At 42.2% G+C, this 17,026-nt stretch overlaps 1 protein-coding gene across 1 annotated transcript in view; it reads right to left on the bottom strand.

The window, feature by feature from the left end:
* Positions 1-17,026, bottom strand: part of ryr1b (ryanodine receptor 1b (skeletal)) — a 67,166-nt gene that overhangs the window by 634 nt on the left and 49,506 nt on the right. The window contains exons 82-107 of the mRNA XM_079224808.1: positions 14,914-15,013; positions 13,873-13,952; positions 13,269-13,345; positions 13,069-13,142; positions 12,569-12,586; positions 9,719-9,799; positions 9,523-9,611; positions 9,036-9,164; positions 8,697-8,801; positions 7,161-7,190; positions 6,326-6,355; positions 6,098-6,179; positions 4,693-6,005; positions 4,522-4,607; positions 3,813-3,993; positions 3,532-3,618; positions 2,897-3,193; positions 2,675-2,805; positions 2,284-2,326; positions 2,065-2,198; positions 1,920-1,980; positions 1,694-1,840; positions 1,475-1,609; positions 1,227-1,383; positions 587-651; positions 405-505 (exon numbers count right to left, since the gene is read on the bottom strand). Coding sequence (XP_079080934.1) covers positions 405-505; positions 587-651; positions 1,227-1,383; positions 1,475-1,609; positions 1,694-1,840; positions 1,920-1,980; positions 2,065-2,198; positions 2,284-2,326; positions 2,675-2,805; positions 2,897-3,193; positions 3,532-3,618; positions 3,813-3,993; positions 4,522-4,607; positions 4,693-6,005; positions 6,098-6,179; positions 6,326-6,355; positions 7,161-7,190; positions 8,697-8,801; positions 9,036-9,164; positions 9,523-9,611; positions 9,719-9,799; positions 12,569-12,586; positions 13,069-13,142; positions 13,269-13,345; positions 13,873-13,952; positions 14,914-15,013 — 3,833 coding nt within the window. The remainder of the gene's footprint in view (positions 1-404; positions 506-586; positions 652-1,226; positions 1,384-1,474; positions 1,610-1,693; positions 1,841-1,919; positions 1,981-2,064; positions 2,199-2,283; positions 2,327-2,674; positions 2,806-2,896; positions 3,194-3,531; positions 3,619-3,812; positions 3,994-4,521; positions 4,608-4,692; positions 6,006-6,097; positions 6,180-6,325; positions 6,356-7,160; positions 7,191-8,696; positions 8,802-9,035; positions 9,165-9,522; positions 9,612-9,718; positions 9,800-12,568; positions 12,587-13,068; positions 13,143-13,268; positions 13,346-13,872; positions 13,953-14,913; positions 15,014-17,026) is intronic.

Raw genomic sequence — 17,026 nt, 5'->3', positions numbered from 1 at the left:
AGTCTGGTGGTATTGAGGAGAGCATAAGAATGGTATGTTTTATACGTTAATAAACTCTTCTAATTGCCCAAATCCCTATTGATTTAAATTATTATATATTCACTTTAATGCATGTCGCAGAGCATCGCACCGGAAAAGGAGAAAAAACGAGTGTGTCCCCCGGGTGTCATTTGTCCTGGAAATGAGTACCGACTGAAGACAAAAGCCAGATGTTAGTGTAGAAGACTAAAGTCTCTCCCCACTTGTTAAGTCAAGTCATATTTCATATGCTGCAATGTTTTAATCGTAAAGGTTATCCACTTATTTCTAAAAGGATCAACCAATCAAGGGTTTCGAAGCCATCTGTAACTTTGGAAGTAAAGGTGGCGACATACTGGATTTAAAACCTCTGACAGGTAACTCACATGTAGTTGGCTAAGTTGTGTTCTTCTAAGGTGTGCGTCTCAAAGCCGTGCGGCGTCGTGTCGAAGTAGTCGCTTCCAATTCCACAGATGAAGCACTTTGTCTGGAGGGAGACGGGAAAGTTCAGATGTAACACGCTCTTGTCTTATAACTGAAGGAGAAAAAGTGAAACTCATCCTCTTACCTCCATGTCCTCCCTGACCTGCTCCTGCTGGTCTCTCAGCTCTCCAAAGGCGTCGATAATCAAACCTGACAGACACACAGCATTTCTTATTGGTCTGAAGGGCGGAGCTCTTCTCCACAAAGTTACCATTTCTAAAGAGGTGAGTGTGTGAGCTTCTGGACAGATTTATTTCCATCAGATTTAGAATTCCAGAGCGAAACTTCAAAACCTTTTGTTTTTCTTGACTGTTAAAATGTCTTCTACTATTCCTTATTCTGCTGGCACAGGCTTTTGTTTGAGACAATCCAGGTGAACATTGGTGCATTCTCCGACCAACCCATCCTCTGCGCTGCTCACTGCCTCAGCTTACACGACCACAGGCGGGCACCAATGTAGAACTCTTCAGATAGTTACTTTCAGTTAAACATGACTTATTGGAGAATTTAAACTTTTCATTTGTATTTCTAAAGCCACATCTTGCAACACACTCAGAAGTAGACATAAAAGATCCTGCAGAAAGAATGCACACACCCAACTCTACATTATTGGCATTCTTTCTCAGTTTTTGGTTGTATTTACACTAAAGTTGTGTAATTAGCATTGAATTACCCCCAAACAACAAAGAGCACTTTAAGAAAAAAGACCACTTATAAAAACAAACCCTGGATGATAGCCAGCAGGATGACGATGACGAAGAAGAAGAAGGTGATGTCAAAGACCACTCGGTAGAGCTCGTATTCGTCACCGGCCGGGTCCTCAATTTCATCTCCGATACCACCACCAGCGCGCACACCAACGTACATGTGGAACAGGTAACACTGCGGGAGAGAGCGACGCGGATGATGTCTTATAACACAAAGTAAAGCGGACCCTACGGTCCTACTGGTGTCTCCCTTCCCCGCCACTCACCGTCATCATGTCATCACACTTCATGTCCGGCTCGTCCTCGTCCTCGCTCATGTTGTAGAACTTGCGGAAGAAGTTGAACGCCACCACGGTGTACAGGTAAACCACCACGGCCAGCAAACCCACCGTCATCATCAGCTGCGAGGGACAGGTGGACGGAACATTAGTGCACGGCATGCAGAAAGCCTCGCGATGCATCGTCATAGCGGTAAGTGTGCTGACCTGTTTGCCGTTGTGAGTGACAGAGGACAGAATGGTGCGCAGGGTTTTGACCCCCATGGCGATGTCCAGAAGAAGAGCGGCGAAGAAGAAGTTGTTGTAGTGTCCGAGCAGAGACATCAACATGTACCAGACCAGGTATAGGAAGGTCTAAGGAAACGAGAGAGGGCTGTCGGTCACACGAGTTCTCTTTGTCTAAATCAAACCGTGAACTGCCTCCTTAACTCACATTGTCAGTGAAAATAACACCAAACTTCCAGATCTGGTACTTAATGTCGATAGCCGTGATCCTACGGGGAGAAGGATAGGTTAGTTCTCTGACATTGTGCTCTTTAAACCCTCAATGGTCCATGTAGAGAGTGAACAGTACATACCAGCTCAACATTGAGGTGTCTGGCTCAGGCTTCTTTTCATGACTCATGGCGCTGACGTCCAGAGAAGCCAAGTCCATCCCGAGCAGCTCCGCAATCCTCTCTCTGCCGTAGATGTCGCCATATTTATCCAGCACCTGGGTATCACACACACCGATGTCAATTCACTGCAGGAAAATATCTCGGACATTTTTAATCAAAGCTGCCGGAAGGAAAACTCACTTTTCTTTTCACAAACTTGTCCCAGTAATTGTTCGGGAAAGATCTGCATTGAGAGACAAAGATCATTAACATGTCATTTAAAGTAATCTCAGTTTGTAATGCCTTGTATTAGAAGTCTGCCACCTGACCAGAGTGTGACTAACATGCAACGTGAACGGTCCAGGTTTGGGCTTCATTTTTGTGAAAACGTGGAGGCTTTGATCATCATGTATTCACAGATAAAAGTGGTGGATCAGTTTCATTAAACAAATGCTTAATAGGTCTGTTGTTCTGAATATCTTAGGAGAGAGAGTTTGATGCTAAAATGCCGTCTCTAGGTTTGGGGTCGGGTTTGGGCTGGAAAGACTCAGGAGAGTCTGGCCGAGATCTGATGATGTAACAGGGCTCTTACGGAGTGTTGAGCACCAGTCGGTCCCACTGGCCCTTGATGTCGTCATCCTCAGGCTGCTCAGTGACGTAGACACCATCAAACTCCAGCTTTCTGGCCAGCTCCTTCTCTCTCTTGAAGATAACCAGAGGGACCTGAAGGGAAAAGAAGGCACGGTGCTTGAAACCCACAAGCGGACACAAAAACCCCACATGTGGGTTTGTGTGTGGTGCAAACACCAGGTACCTTGAGGCAGTTGTAGCCGATGATGCAGAGGGCGGCGATGATGGTGTGGACGATGCCAAAGAAAGCCATGGCCGGCTCCATGTAGCCTGTGCTCTCTTCCAGGAAGTAGTACAAGGGACCCTCCTCTTCGTCATCTTCTCCTCCTCCGCTATCTAATCCGGACCCATCCTCCTCGGCACCGGAGCCCTCAAACAGACCAGAGCCCTCAAACAGACCAGAACCCTCAAACAGACCAGAACCCTCAAACAGACCAGAACCCTCAGATGGGTCCTCCGCGCCTGGAGGACTTTCAGACACCTGGACAGGACAGACACACAATCAGTCTTTTAAATGTTGCTTTATTTGTGTGGCATGAAGGAACATTTAAAAAAAGTCAAGTGCACATTGCAAAAAAGGTTGTAATATAAAAACCCATTTTAAATAACTTTTGGAAATTTAGTCATACGTTAAAAACTACCTGATGGTGACCATTTTTTTGTGATGAAGGATTGGAAATTACAAAACTTGCATGAATGATAAACACTTAATAATAATAAATATTTAGTGTGGATGTGCCACCATGAAGCGGTGGCACATCCTTCTGGCGACACGGCATCAGTGTGTGTCGTCTAACGTTAGTGTGAAAATGCACAGACCTTGTAGAAGAGCAGGATGAAATTGAGAGCGAAGGAGATAAACAGGGCCAAGAACCGAAGGTTGTAGAAGTTGCGAGAAAGGTAGTTCTGTGAAGAAAACAATGGGGCGGCATTCTGAGTGACAAACAACCAACCAGTCCAAATCAAATGAAATCAACAACTCGGGCTCTATTTCCAGCTGACTGCATTACTTGTAAATATCAATGATTTACCGAACATGCACCATGTGGTGGCTAACGACAGAAATCCTAACATATTTACTGCAGTAGAGAGCTCCTCACCATGTATTTAATCCTCTGAACCTCCAGCTCATTCCACAGCTCGAAGCCCTCCTCGACCACCTTCTTGTCCTTCTTCGCCTTTGTCTTCACTGTCTTTTCCTCTTTCACCTCAAGCTCCTCCTCCTTTACCTCAGGTTCAGGCTCGACCTTCTCTTCCTTCTCTTTCTCTCCATTCTCGGTGCTGGACGAGACACATGATAAGAAAGACTTGTGTTTTGTTTTTTTTAACGGAAGAAATACTTTCTCTGGACTATGTTAACATATGATAATGCTGCTTGGTTGACGACACAGATATGTACGATGGCGTATTGAGGCTATTACAGGAAAAAACAAATGACGGGGGGGATAATGTTCACTGAAATAAAACTTACGACAACAGAGAGGAATATGAACCCCCTCCCACAGCGCTGTAATAATAGTAGTATATAATAATAATGTGTTTTTTTCCTAGAATGGCCCTAATGTGTCGTACTGTCATGCAAACACTGAATGTCTGGACACATTTCTGGACAAAAAGTGAATTACATTCAAGCCAAATGACCATTCATAATTACCTAACACATTTGCTCTTAAATGTGTTAAGTAATTATGAATGGTCATTTGGCTTGAATGTAATTCCCTCTAAATGTTCATGGCTGTACGTCTCAGCTGAGTGTGAATCAATATGCCCCTCATCTTTAGCACAAGCAGCTCAGTTTGGACAACTTACTCTGCTTTCTCTGTCTCCTGAGGAGCCTCTTCTTCAGGCTGAACAGGTGGCTTTTCCTCTCCTGGTTCTCCCACCGCGGCTTCCAACTGTTTCAATAATTATTTTGCGGTTAATAAGCCGATTAACAGAGAGCGTGCACATTAAACTACAGTAACAGACACGACGCCTCACCAATTTCCTCTTCAGCAGCGGCGTGCCCTCGGGAGTCGGAGGCTCCTCTGCTGTTGTCTCGCCAAAGTCTCCGAGTCCTCCGGCAGCATTGAAACCGGGCAGGCGTCCACCTTCGCCTCTCTCCTCGCTATCCTCCTCTTCCCCCTCTCCCCCCACAACATCCAAGGGGTCTGACACTCCGTCTGCGTCTTGTATCTCTCGAGCCCCCGGTTCGGGTGGCAGGTCCCCGTGAACTTCATCCTGCGTGGGATCTGGCATGCTGGCTAGGATCTCCGTCACCGTCATCTTCTTGGCGCCCTCCACTAAGCCTCCGCCGAACAGCACCTTCCATATGAGCGTGAAGAAGCCCTTGCATATGCCGTACACGAACATCAGGATACCCATCACGACGGTGTAGATAAACATGGCCAGGCCGATCACCATCTCCTTTACCGTCATTTTTCTTAGTTTGCGGTAGCGACGCCGCAGGTTACGGAAGGTGAACATGTTGAAGAAGTCAACCACGCTACTCAGGAAGTCCGCAAAGGCCGATGCGGACTCTGGAGCTGCTTCTTCTCCATTTTCTTCATCGCCCTCCAGAGCCTCTGCCTGATCTCCCGCGCCCTCCTCTTCCTCCTCGCCGTCGTCCTCTTCTGCGCCGTCTCCCTCGGGCTCGGAGATCGACGCGGCGATGTTCATCTCAAAGATGGTGTCCTCGCAGAAGTTCACAAACATCTCCATCTTCTCGCTCTCCCCGATCTCGTTGACCACGTCAAAGATGAACTGTCGCTTGGACTCTCGGACCTGCGGCATTTCCCACTGGTTGCGGTTCGCCTCGCTGATCTCAAAGTAGATGCGCTCGATCTTCCTGCTGGCTCCCATGATCTCAATGCGGCCGAGGAAAGGGCGGAAGTAGTTGAGCACGCTCTCAGCCTGCCCCAGGAAGTTCTGAAGGCGGGTGTCGTGGGGCACGTGCTCTGACAGGTTTGTAAGCAGGACGGCGATATTGAAGCCGATGTCTTTGGCCGGCTCTTGGAAACGATCGGCAAATTCCTCAAAGTTGATCATCTCGTTCTCGTCAGCCTCCGAGCAGGAGAGGAGGAACTGGATTTCTGAGGAAGAGTACTGCTTCTGGCTGTCCATGGCCTTGGAGAAGTCCTTCTTGGAGATTAGTCCTCGGGGGTCTGTCACGTAGTCCCGGAAGGCGTCGGACGCCACGATGTCCTTGAGCTTGAGGAACATGTCGAAGAACTTGAGGATCATCTCCACGTTACTGGAGGACTCCACCAGCATGTCCACCATCTGCCGGGCGATGGTGCCGTTCACCACGTTGCCTGCGAGGACAAGGATGAGAGAAGATGAGAAATGTATAGAAAGCATGCAACGGAACAGAGAGGACGTCACTAGACTGGGACGGACAGCGTACCCTCAAGCAGAGACAGAAGCATCACCACCATGTCCTTCTGCAGATCTAACAGCTCCTTCAAAAGTCCAATTTGACTGGAGTCCTGCAAAAAAAAAAAAAAACATGGAGCAAAACACAAAGAGTGGAGAATCATGTTTTTAACATGTGTACAGACGGATGATATATTATAGTTTGAGAGGATATGTGTATCTTTCTGAGACGAAAAAAAAAACAGGTGGGAGTAACTACCTCAGAGTGCGCTCTACTCCAAAAATGATCCTGGGTTTGCATTGTTAAATAAAGAACATGCATTTTTATCATCACAAGTAGTACACTTGATGTGACGGACAGACAAACACATTGTAAACACAGGCAGGTATGAGAGCAGGGAAGAAGAAAAAGCCTCTGTAGACAGCAAGGCCTTTCTCCTTTATCTGAAAGAGTGGCTGCAGCAAAACGAACAGAACTGCAGACGCTGATCTTAAGCGCATCCTAAAGACCGGCACCAGCAGATAACAAGAGCTGCAGATATTTTAGGCAGTCTGAAGTGGTTGTCAGGCTGGTGAAGGTCTAGATGAAAAAAAGCTGTCGGGATGTGCAAGCATCCTGTGAAATCACAGTGGCACCTTTTAATACCTTGAGAACACAAAAGAACAAAATACAGCGAAATGAAAAGGAGCAAAGTGAGACATTTAGATGCTTAAGGCAACAACGTGAAATGAGACTCATAAATTAGGAAGGAATAATTAACCAATGTTTTTTTGCATAAATAAATTATATTTGTTATATTTGTTATATACCACCTTTAACAAGCGAATAACATCTAAGAATGCAATTACATTTTCCTCGTCAATCTTTATTGAAGCTGTCTCTGAATAGACATAATATAGAATATATAGAATATCTACAGTAATTGACTCTATGGCTTGTTAGAAAATACCTAAACAATAATACAGAGGGAAATGGGTATGATTTGGGTATTCAGCTGCGTGATAAATAATGTGATGAAGCATAAGAAAAGAAACAGAAAAGAAAGCTTGATGGGCCTCTAAGTAAGATGCCGCTGGCGGAGACACGTTCTTACGCCATTTCGTTGTCCAGGATCGGGGTGCATCTGACAGGGTTACAGATGAAAATTAAAACATTATCCTTCCCACATTTTTACTTCATTTTTTTTGTATTTGTCTAAACTTGGAGATCGACTGATTTTTTGGGAAATTATATCTTAATTATTCAATTTCAAACTACAGTTCAGCCAGGCCACATATTATAATTCTACGCTGCTTCTTATCCAATACAAACACATCAGATAGGACTGAAAATGTATGTATGACCTCAGATGAGTTCATTTGGAAGTGCTGATCTAAAAGTTATTATAGCTTACCTTTTTAATAATAACCTACCATTTGAAAGATGTTCAAGATATACAAATACAAAAATGAATTTTAAACAGCAGCATCAGTAGCAATCAACACGGTCACATATTAGACTGAGTAGGGAACACCGCAGCTCCGTGTTAGGCCAAACAAGTTACAGACCGCAGGCACGCATTATTCAAAGCAAACACACGGTCAAACCCTAATCACTGGTCAGTACTACGACACGAATATATACGCCAATAAGGTGAGGTGGTTTAACTGTATTATACAGAATCATACAGAAAAGAAAAGAGACAGAAAGCGTAACTGTTTTTCCTCAAATTGTTTCTGCCTTCTCAACTTGAATTTTTGCTGTTGACAACCTGCATGTGGTGAACTGTTCAGTTCATGTGGGACACGGTGAAAGTGATCACTGATAAACTGATATAATGCAGAAAAAAGCTAAAGTCAAAACAGACTATTTCAAATCATTTAACTTAACTTAATAAATGTAGAAACAATATGGCTACCGACAAATTAAAACAGTATTCTTGATTACATAGTTGTAATCGAGTGTCTGGGGCCACAGACATTTCCTACTGCTGCAGTTTCACAATAAATGCATTTGACTTGCGAAACACGAGTTGACTTTTATTTTGAAGTGGCCACAGACTGCTTGGATGCACGGATTTCTCATTTAGTTACATTTGGTCATGCCTGGTGCAGCGTAAAAACAGATCACAGTTGCTCACAGATGGTTGGATAAACTTAATTATAATGACTATAGTTTGTTTTGCTGCCCCCCGGCATTCTGGGACTTATAATATTAAAGCACATTTGCTGTTATACCAGTAAATAGCTTGTCGCCAAATCGACCATGGCGGAAATCTTTAGGATTACCACCTTAAATGTAAAACGGCTCATTAAAGAGGCAGAAACAACTGGATAAAGTGAAGATATAAAAATCAATTCACTAATCAGATATAAAAAATAAAAAAGAATAATAAAAAAATACATACTTTACTCTGCAGGAACCATGAGAGAGACAGTTCAGATTATTAGTATACTCAAAGTGGACTAATGAATGAAGCCATATCCTTTGTGTACACTTCTATTTGATATTGCTTTGATACATCTTTTGGTCAACTGAAATATAGCAAACACATTATTCTTGATTCTCTACAGAAACGCTCCATGGTACACGCTGGGAAATAAACCGTAATCCCACAAAAAGGTTAAGAATGAGTCGGGATATATTTTACCTGAGCAAGTTTCATCATCATGTGAGCGAAGACGTGCAGGAAGCCCACGACAGCGTCCCACAACCTGCTGTGGGCCAGAGACTGCTGGTTCCCAGTACAGGGACCCTGGCAGACACAGAGACAAGGTGGAGAACGGAGATGAAACTCCAGCGCTGACATCATGTGAGGAGATATATTTGTCATATAACATTGTCTTGTGTTTCAAAGTAAATGTTCTGAAACAAAAAGCTGGCTTCATAGTAAGAGGAGGTTATTCTCTCAAAAGGCTAATTTCCTTCATAATGTGCAGAAAACCTACAATGAGGGGTTACGTGCACACTGTTTCGGGGGCTCTCTTACCTGGATGTACTCAGTCAAGCTGTTAAAGACCTGCTTGGCCACAATCATTGCTTTGGAGAAATTCCTCTTCCCGGGCGCATCAATAATGTCTTTCCCTGAGTAGTACCAGTAAAAGTCACTGATCGACTCCTGCATGCAGGAAGGGGGAGAACAAAACAAAACTAAATTGAATTATTGAATTGGCCCAAATGAAAGTAAACTGAACGTATGAAGTTAATGTACATTTCTATCGATATCACAGAAAAATGTAGTCTTAGCAGGACATTTATACTATTCATATTAAATTTGTGCTGTAGTAAACCAAATAAAATAGACCATATTTTCTGAAGCAAATGTTTGTGTGCCGGTTGAGTAACAAAACAAATCTCACAATGACAATAACATTATAACAACTGTCAACGAAACAGAACAGATATTCACAAAAAGAGCTACAGTCTGGAGACAATGGGACGAAGATCAGAGAACCAATGTGAGCAATCAGAGTGACCTGGAGTCGCAGCAGGTAGTCCACAGTGCAGATGATGACGTTGATGGTCGTGGTGCTGCCTGTCTGAGTTCTCAAGTAGTTCTGGAAATCTGAAAACAGGAAGAAAACAAAAAGGTTCACTCAACAACTGAAGGGTCATAATTTACAGCGCTCTGAGTTTCACTTCAAAACACCAGCTTTGTAAGAAGAGACTCACCATTGTTGTGGCCCTCACAAAGAAGCTGCAGGAAGCGGAAGAGGTCACACGTAAATTCATCGTCCGACATCACTTTCTCATCTGGAAAGAAGAACAAAGGAAACGCAAATTAATCTTGTTGGAAAGAAAGTCTCTGTCTTTTTGCTGTGTTATTCTGTTGGAATACACAGTGGAAAAAAACAAAGAGAAGCACAAGGTATTAGGTGTGTACACCAGTGTTTTTACTTTTACTTTTTTTTTAACTGAACACTTGATGCCACAATTTAACATATAATACCCAATGCATCCCTGTGTACACACACACACACGCACGCACGCGCACGCACGCACGCACGCACGCACGCACGCACGCACGCACGCACGCACGCACGCACGCACGCACGCACACACACACTATCTATTAGCACACAGCGATACAACAAAGATCTGCCCCAAAACATTTTACCAACTAAATCTAGTGCAAATTATGATTTACTATTTCCTTGGTTTTTAAGAAGGTATATTAAGTTATTACTAAAAGTAAGAATCAATAGAACAACACACTGGTAAGTGTCTCCATTTTAACAAGTCATTTTCTATCTATTTTTTTAATCTAAATTACAAAATAATTCTGCTTCTCAGGCAAAACTATTTCACCAAATATCTTTTTAGGGAATAGTCTCTTTTTTAAAACTAGTGCAGAGATTTGTTCCCTTTGTAAATAACTAAACTAAACTATTAAAACTATTTCAACAAGGAGAACTGCACAGGGACTCAGAGTTGAATTAAGAGTTTTCTAGCTTTACGTAAAATAAGGCTAAATCTGAATTGTTAAAACAGAATAATCTGTATTCAGGTTAGATTAGGCATCAACTCTGTTAATCTGGTGAAATGGTGATTATAGTCATCCAGTCTAACATTACGCATTTACTGATACACACCTAACACTGCACAATGTTACAGTGCCATATTTAGTAGTGAAATATTATCCATAAGTAAAAGTCGGTCAAACTAAAGCAGAGTGTGTGTCGTGACGCCATGAAGCAGTAAAAGTGTAAGTACCACCACTTCATACCGCTCCCCTTTCATTAGAAGCACAAAGACCTCAACATTTGTCAGCAGAAAATGGAGGCATACAACTTTACCTCCATCTCGCACTACAGACACTTTTTAGAAAATCTATATTCAACAGAACTCTAACGGATAGCAGATCAAACACAGGTCATGACGTTTAAATGCACATGGAACACACAAATAAATGACGACAGGAAACCAGGGAGTGATAACAGAATACCACTGAGGAGACGCTCACAGATGAAGACGTGAACACAGAAAAACAGAGATAAGGTGAAGGCACTCCGGCATGCAGGACAGGTCTACTGAACTCTGCAAACCCCAGTAAGCTTTGTAAGAGTATGGATGTCGAGGGGAAAAACACTCATTAGACACCAAAAGATATCGAATTCGGAGTTAACCCCTGTAGTCAGGGTGTAAGTGAACAACTAATCTTACAGGACGTGAGTAGCTTTTGAAGTGTGGGCCGTTCCTTCGTTTTTTTTTTTACTTAATTTAATTTGAAATCCCATCCATTACAAAATACAAATTTTACAGCCCTCTCTTGGCATGCCATCAGTAAGGGGATACTTGAAAAAACTGTCCGAGTCAAAAATGCACAAGCATGCTCAGATTTACTCGTGACAGAAAACAAAAACGTGGCGTGGAGTCAGCAGAGGGCTCTGGTCACGTACAACAAAGTCAGCAATAGTTCTTGAACTTGTTATTTCATTACTCTTTAACAGTTTGCACTACCAAGTCTTGTATTGTGTCCAATACGCACTAGACAGAGTATTGCATATGCAGTTTATTACACTTTAAACACCCATCTCAAACTATGGCTTAAGGTATTTTGTCTTCTCTACTTGTGTATTACATATTTGTATCTGGTTATGTTGCTGTTTTAGTGAGAGATGGATGTATATTAGCATTCTCGGTAACTCTGGCATGTTCACATCTTGTATTTGTGTACTGATCTTCATGAACATGCTCTGTCCCAATCAAATAAAAGGATAAATAATTTCCTTTGAATGGACGAATACACTGTGTGGGATTTACTAGAAAGCACTGTTCTCTGTAGCTTTTTGTTTTTCTCTCTTATCAAGATTATTTTCCTTGTTTTTGTCCAGTTCTTTTTTTTCGTTATGATCCTCTCTTTAAGACGCATGCCGCTCAGCTGACCTGAGAGCAGCGGTCCTGATGGGACAAAGGACAGAGAGAGAGCCCTTCCCATCGTCCGTGTGATGCTATGCCAGATCAGGAACAGGCCTTTAATTGTTGCGCTTTTATTTTATTTCCTTTTTTTTTTTTTACTTCAAAGCTGTCTTGTTTAGTTTTTCCAACAACGAGGCCACAATTTAATGCTGCTGTCGTGGAAAAGCTGAACTCAATGAGATTTTTTTTGGGATTGTAAGGATTCACACAGATGGTCTCGCCGTGTGGGTCAAACTACATTCAAATGACGTGAATGAGAGCGATACAGGTCCCTGCTGCTGCTGCAATTCATTTCAGAGTTTCTAAGACACAGGGTCAGTGCAGTCCTCTACGGTCTACTTGGGAGAACTGAGTGGGAGAGGAAGAACAAGGTTACTGCCTTTCCTTCCCAAAGATCAGAGTTACAGTAGATCTGTGATTAAAAACACTCAAGGACGAAAAATCCAACCTTACAAGTGACTGTAAAGTTTGACTTCCCTGGGTCCTTGAGTGTGAAATGAAATGCATATTAAGGTCACACCAAGGAAAAGACTAGTCGTGTAATTGAGAGCTAAAAAAGAGGGACAGAGACGACAGAAAAGGAGGGACAGAGAGATCATTTACCACGTTCTAGCTTCTTATCTGAGAACCGTGAGAACAGCAAATTGACGGGCGGGAGTGACGTGAGCATGAAGGGGGAAAGGGTTCGAAAAAACGGGCAAAGTGAACGAGAAGAGGGAGAGAGAAAGACAAAGAGACGCAGTGAGTCCAGAAATCTCAAGGCTGTCAGTGGATGATAAAACAGTTGCATACATCAAACAGTCAAAATGCTGCGATTAATGCACGGGCGTCGTGGCTCTAACACTCCTAGGACACACTTGCATGAAAACATACCTGCATCCTCAAACAGGCAAACTAAAAGACACACACTGGAACTGGAAACATGTCAGATTATGTCTCAAACCAATGCACAATGATGCAGGAGAACAGGGATGTGACTGACTGTGTGTGTGTGTGTGTGTGTGTGTGTGTGTGTGTGTGTGTGTGTGTGTGTGTGTGTAGCAGTCTGTAGGGTAGTGTGTTCAGATAGTGTGTGGCGGTAAGAACCTGAAGACCATACTCACTAGTGCCTTCCTCTGAAACCATCCCAAGTCCCTCGGCCTTGTTTTGTCTCTCAAAGGCATTCAAGTCCAAAACGCTGTCAACGTGAAGTTTCGGTCAGTTTGAGAACATGCAGCTCTACAAGCTTCACTCACAGTAAGTCCTCCCATAATGAACATTGTTCAAAATCAAGAGAGATCAATGACAGATATTCACTACAGACCTGCAGGTCTGCATCAGAGCCTGAACGCTAAGGAAGAATCCCACATCCTTTTTATCCTTCAGATAGTCCAGCATTCTCTGCACACAGACAGGTTGACAGGAATAAAAACGTGTACTGAAACAATTAGGATGTAAGTAGCATCGCCAGCAGAATGGAAAATGGAACATTTAGGTTGAGCAGTAGTCCTAACGCCATCCGAGAAGCTGTCATTGCAAACTGTTTGGAAAAGGGTAGGCACCTTTCAAAACAATACTTGGTAGGTGATTGGATAAACCATCATGTCGGATGTTGGGGGGGAACGAAAAATGTCTTTTTCCACAGAGAAAAGCCCTCAATGTCGTTCACTGCTGTGCTTTTAATGAAGAAATAACATCCGCAAACATCTTCAAGAGCGGCCATGTTTGTCTTGAATGAACAGTTCCCTCTCAGTGAAGCCTCACATACGCCTGAATCACGGCCAGCAGCTCTTCACAAACGTATTACTTGAAGCCTGACAAGATGGATCTTCGTCTGATACGTGATCCTGCACTTATTACTGATGCATTCCAGGTCTCTAAGGGAAATGCAATTGTCTAGAATGAATTTAAAAAACCTCAGTGCTCACCTGCTGTACATCACAGTTACCTCCATTGAGGATGGAGATTCCCAGTTTGAGTGTGGAAGAAACCATGGCTCCAGGTTCACCTGAAATCAGACATCAGTGGTGTTCAGAGCTGGAAGGACTGCTGAAGTAAAAGTACCAACACAACAGTGTACAAATGCTCTGTTGCAAGTAAAGTCCTGCAGTCAAAAAAGTAAGTCTAATTACTACTACTTTATTGTATATCAGAATGTATTTGTTGCTTTATTTCTGTGTACAAAACTCTTACTACAATTTAGAGGCGAATATTGTACTTTTTACTCCACGACAGTTATTTGACAGCTTAAGTTCCTTTGAAGATTCAGATTATTAATACATTAATATATAAATCAACTAATAAGTGATGCATTTTTGTAGATTAAACTACCCGGCAGTATACAAAGTAATTCAAAAGAGCTTCATCTTTACTAGCTACAACATTGATGTGATCTAACATTAGACATTAATGCATATTAATTATAATCCAGCAATATATGATATATAATATTCTAAAACTCTCCATTCTGCATAATTAATACTTTTACTTTTGGTCATTTAAGTATACTCTGATGCTAAACACCTTTTACCATTTTGAATGCAGAACTTTGACTTGTAACTGATTCTCACTGAGACTATGAATTATTCTCTCTTCAGCATTTTCATAATTACACTCCTCAAGGCAAGGAGCAACATCAGCATCATCTGCTGTTCAGTGTCTCAGACACTACTGATCTGATTTGGACTAAACCTGGCAGAACAATGCATCTCACATCTCTATCCTAGAATTCATAGAACTGGTCTTAGGGGAACTGTAATATTACACAGCTTAAAAAAAAAGAACAATTTGTTACAGATCAGCCCAGATGGGTCACTAAGATAAGGACGGCCCATAGTGACATTATTTAAAGTCAATTATAATATCCACACAAGTGATACACCTGTGTGTGTGTGTGTGTGTGTGTGTGTGTGTGTGTGTGTGTGTGTGTGTGTGTGTGTGTGTGTGTGTGTGTGTGTGTGTGCAGCTACCTTTACAGGCACTGATCATCTGCAGCACCATCTCTGCAGCCCCGCGGTTGTGCAGGCGCGCCTGCTGGTACAGAAGCCTCTGTTTCTCCATCTCCTTGTCCTGTGGAGAGCAGAGCAGGGGGACACAGCTGTAACCCTGCCAACGGGGACTGCACTGCCCCCCGCACTAGCTCACTCGCTCACTCGCTCACTCGCACGCACGCGTCCTCATAATTCTATCCTTATTATGGCCATCCATTGACTAGTTTCTAATGGGTCTAAAGCTGATGACGACAATCAACACATCCAGGGTCTTAATTAACGTTTCTGTTCATTACAGACTAGAGACACAAAAAAAGTTAGCATTACATGATGATTTCAGCAGTAATTTGGAAAGATTTTTGACAACTAACTACTTTATCTCATCAGGCCTGTCCTCGTAGTGAGCGTGACAGATTTAAAAGTCTTTAAAAAACACTGTCTTAGTGATGAAAAGATTTTGGCTCAGGCTACAGGAACACGCACACACACACACACGCACACGCACACACACACGCACACACACACACACACACACACACACACACACACACACACACACACACACACACACACACACACACTAAATGGAACACTTTGTGTGTTAGTGATGGAGACTGTTATTCCAGCTCTTGACATCTTCCAGAGGCAGGAAATGGTGAAGACATTTCTTTCCAAGGCATACCACTCCACACATTTCACACATTCTTACGAGGAAGCAACAGCAGTCAGAGTAACACAGCATGCAGATCCTTCTATCCAAGAGAAAAACCGCACAGCCCTCAGTTACGCTACCTGCAGCAGCATCCTATGGTTCCTGTCTATCTTTAAGTTTAAACACGAAAGACTCTAAGTCTGTAAACCTGAGCTGAAATAAAGGCAAAAGACATTTACTAAGTGACTAGATTTAAATATATATATATATATATATATATATATATATATATATATATATATATATATATATATATATATATATATATATATATATATATATATTTTGAGTATTGATAGTTAATGTTCTAAATTTGCAATTGCAAGACTGGGCAATTTTAAGATAATCCATTAATGTAGTAATACATCAATTAGAGGTTTTGATTTGCTCAAAAGAACGGCTTAGTAGGACCATTGTAGGTAAAAGAAAATTTGTTTTAAATCACAGAGCCAGAGAAGGGGAAATATTCAGTGTTAAAAAAATAAAGACATTCTGAATTATAAAGTCATAAATTTACCAGAAAAAACTTTTTGTCAAACCACATTACTTCACTTTGCAAGGTTGGATGAACCTCATCACACCAGAGACGTATCAAGGGTCTCTAATCAAGAAATTAGGGCTTAAAACCGGCAGTCTACAAAACAATGAGTGATGTCAGGGCGACTACGTCACAACTAATAAACTATTTATGCTTTAGGTGCAATGTAATTCAGACGGCGGCTAAACTTGTGACTTTAATCTCAGTACAAATTTCAAAAAACGTTCTTGTCAATTTATGACTTTGTAATCTCAGAGAATATTCAAGATTTTTCTCTCGTAAATGTGAGTTTTTTTTTCTCTGAATATTAATCCCGGCTTCGTAATAATTTTTCTTTCACCTAAAATTACCTGAATACGTCGGAGTATACAAGTATATATCCAATTGCAAGAAACAATTGGAAGACAAATATTAAAAAACTACTATTTTACCTAAATAAAATCATATTATTGAATGCATTTGCGGATATTGTCAATAATATGGAGACCATATTGAAAATGTAAAACTGTCCAGTGTCACTATAATGTACTTCTTTAATGCTGCTCCCTAGCACAGAACTCATACTCCACTGTACTGTACTGACCTATTACAACACTACTCTCTTTGTTACAAATTAAACAGTACAGCTGATACGAACTATCGTCTTGACACAAGAGGTTAGAGTTAAGCCCCACCCAAAGCACCCAGAACTGGAGCTACCCCTCCCTCCGCCCCCCTCCCTCGTAAGCCTGACTGCTTTTAAAAAGACAGTGGAACTTTTCTCTACTTACAGAGTAGTTGAGTTCTGCTCATCTGTCGAGCAAACTATGTGTTTTTGTGGTGAGTGAGATGTGATTGGATGT

Source organism: Taurulus bubalis, assembly GCF_910589615.1.
Source record: "Taurulus bubalis genome assembly, chromosome: 10".
Lineage (NCBI taxonomy): Eukaryota > Metazoa > Chordata > Actinopteri > Perciformes > Cottidae > Taurulus > Taurulus bubalis.
The sequence above is the reverse complement of the archived record's forward strand: the minus strand, read 5'-3'. Positions and strand labels throughout refer to the sequence as shown.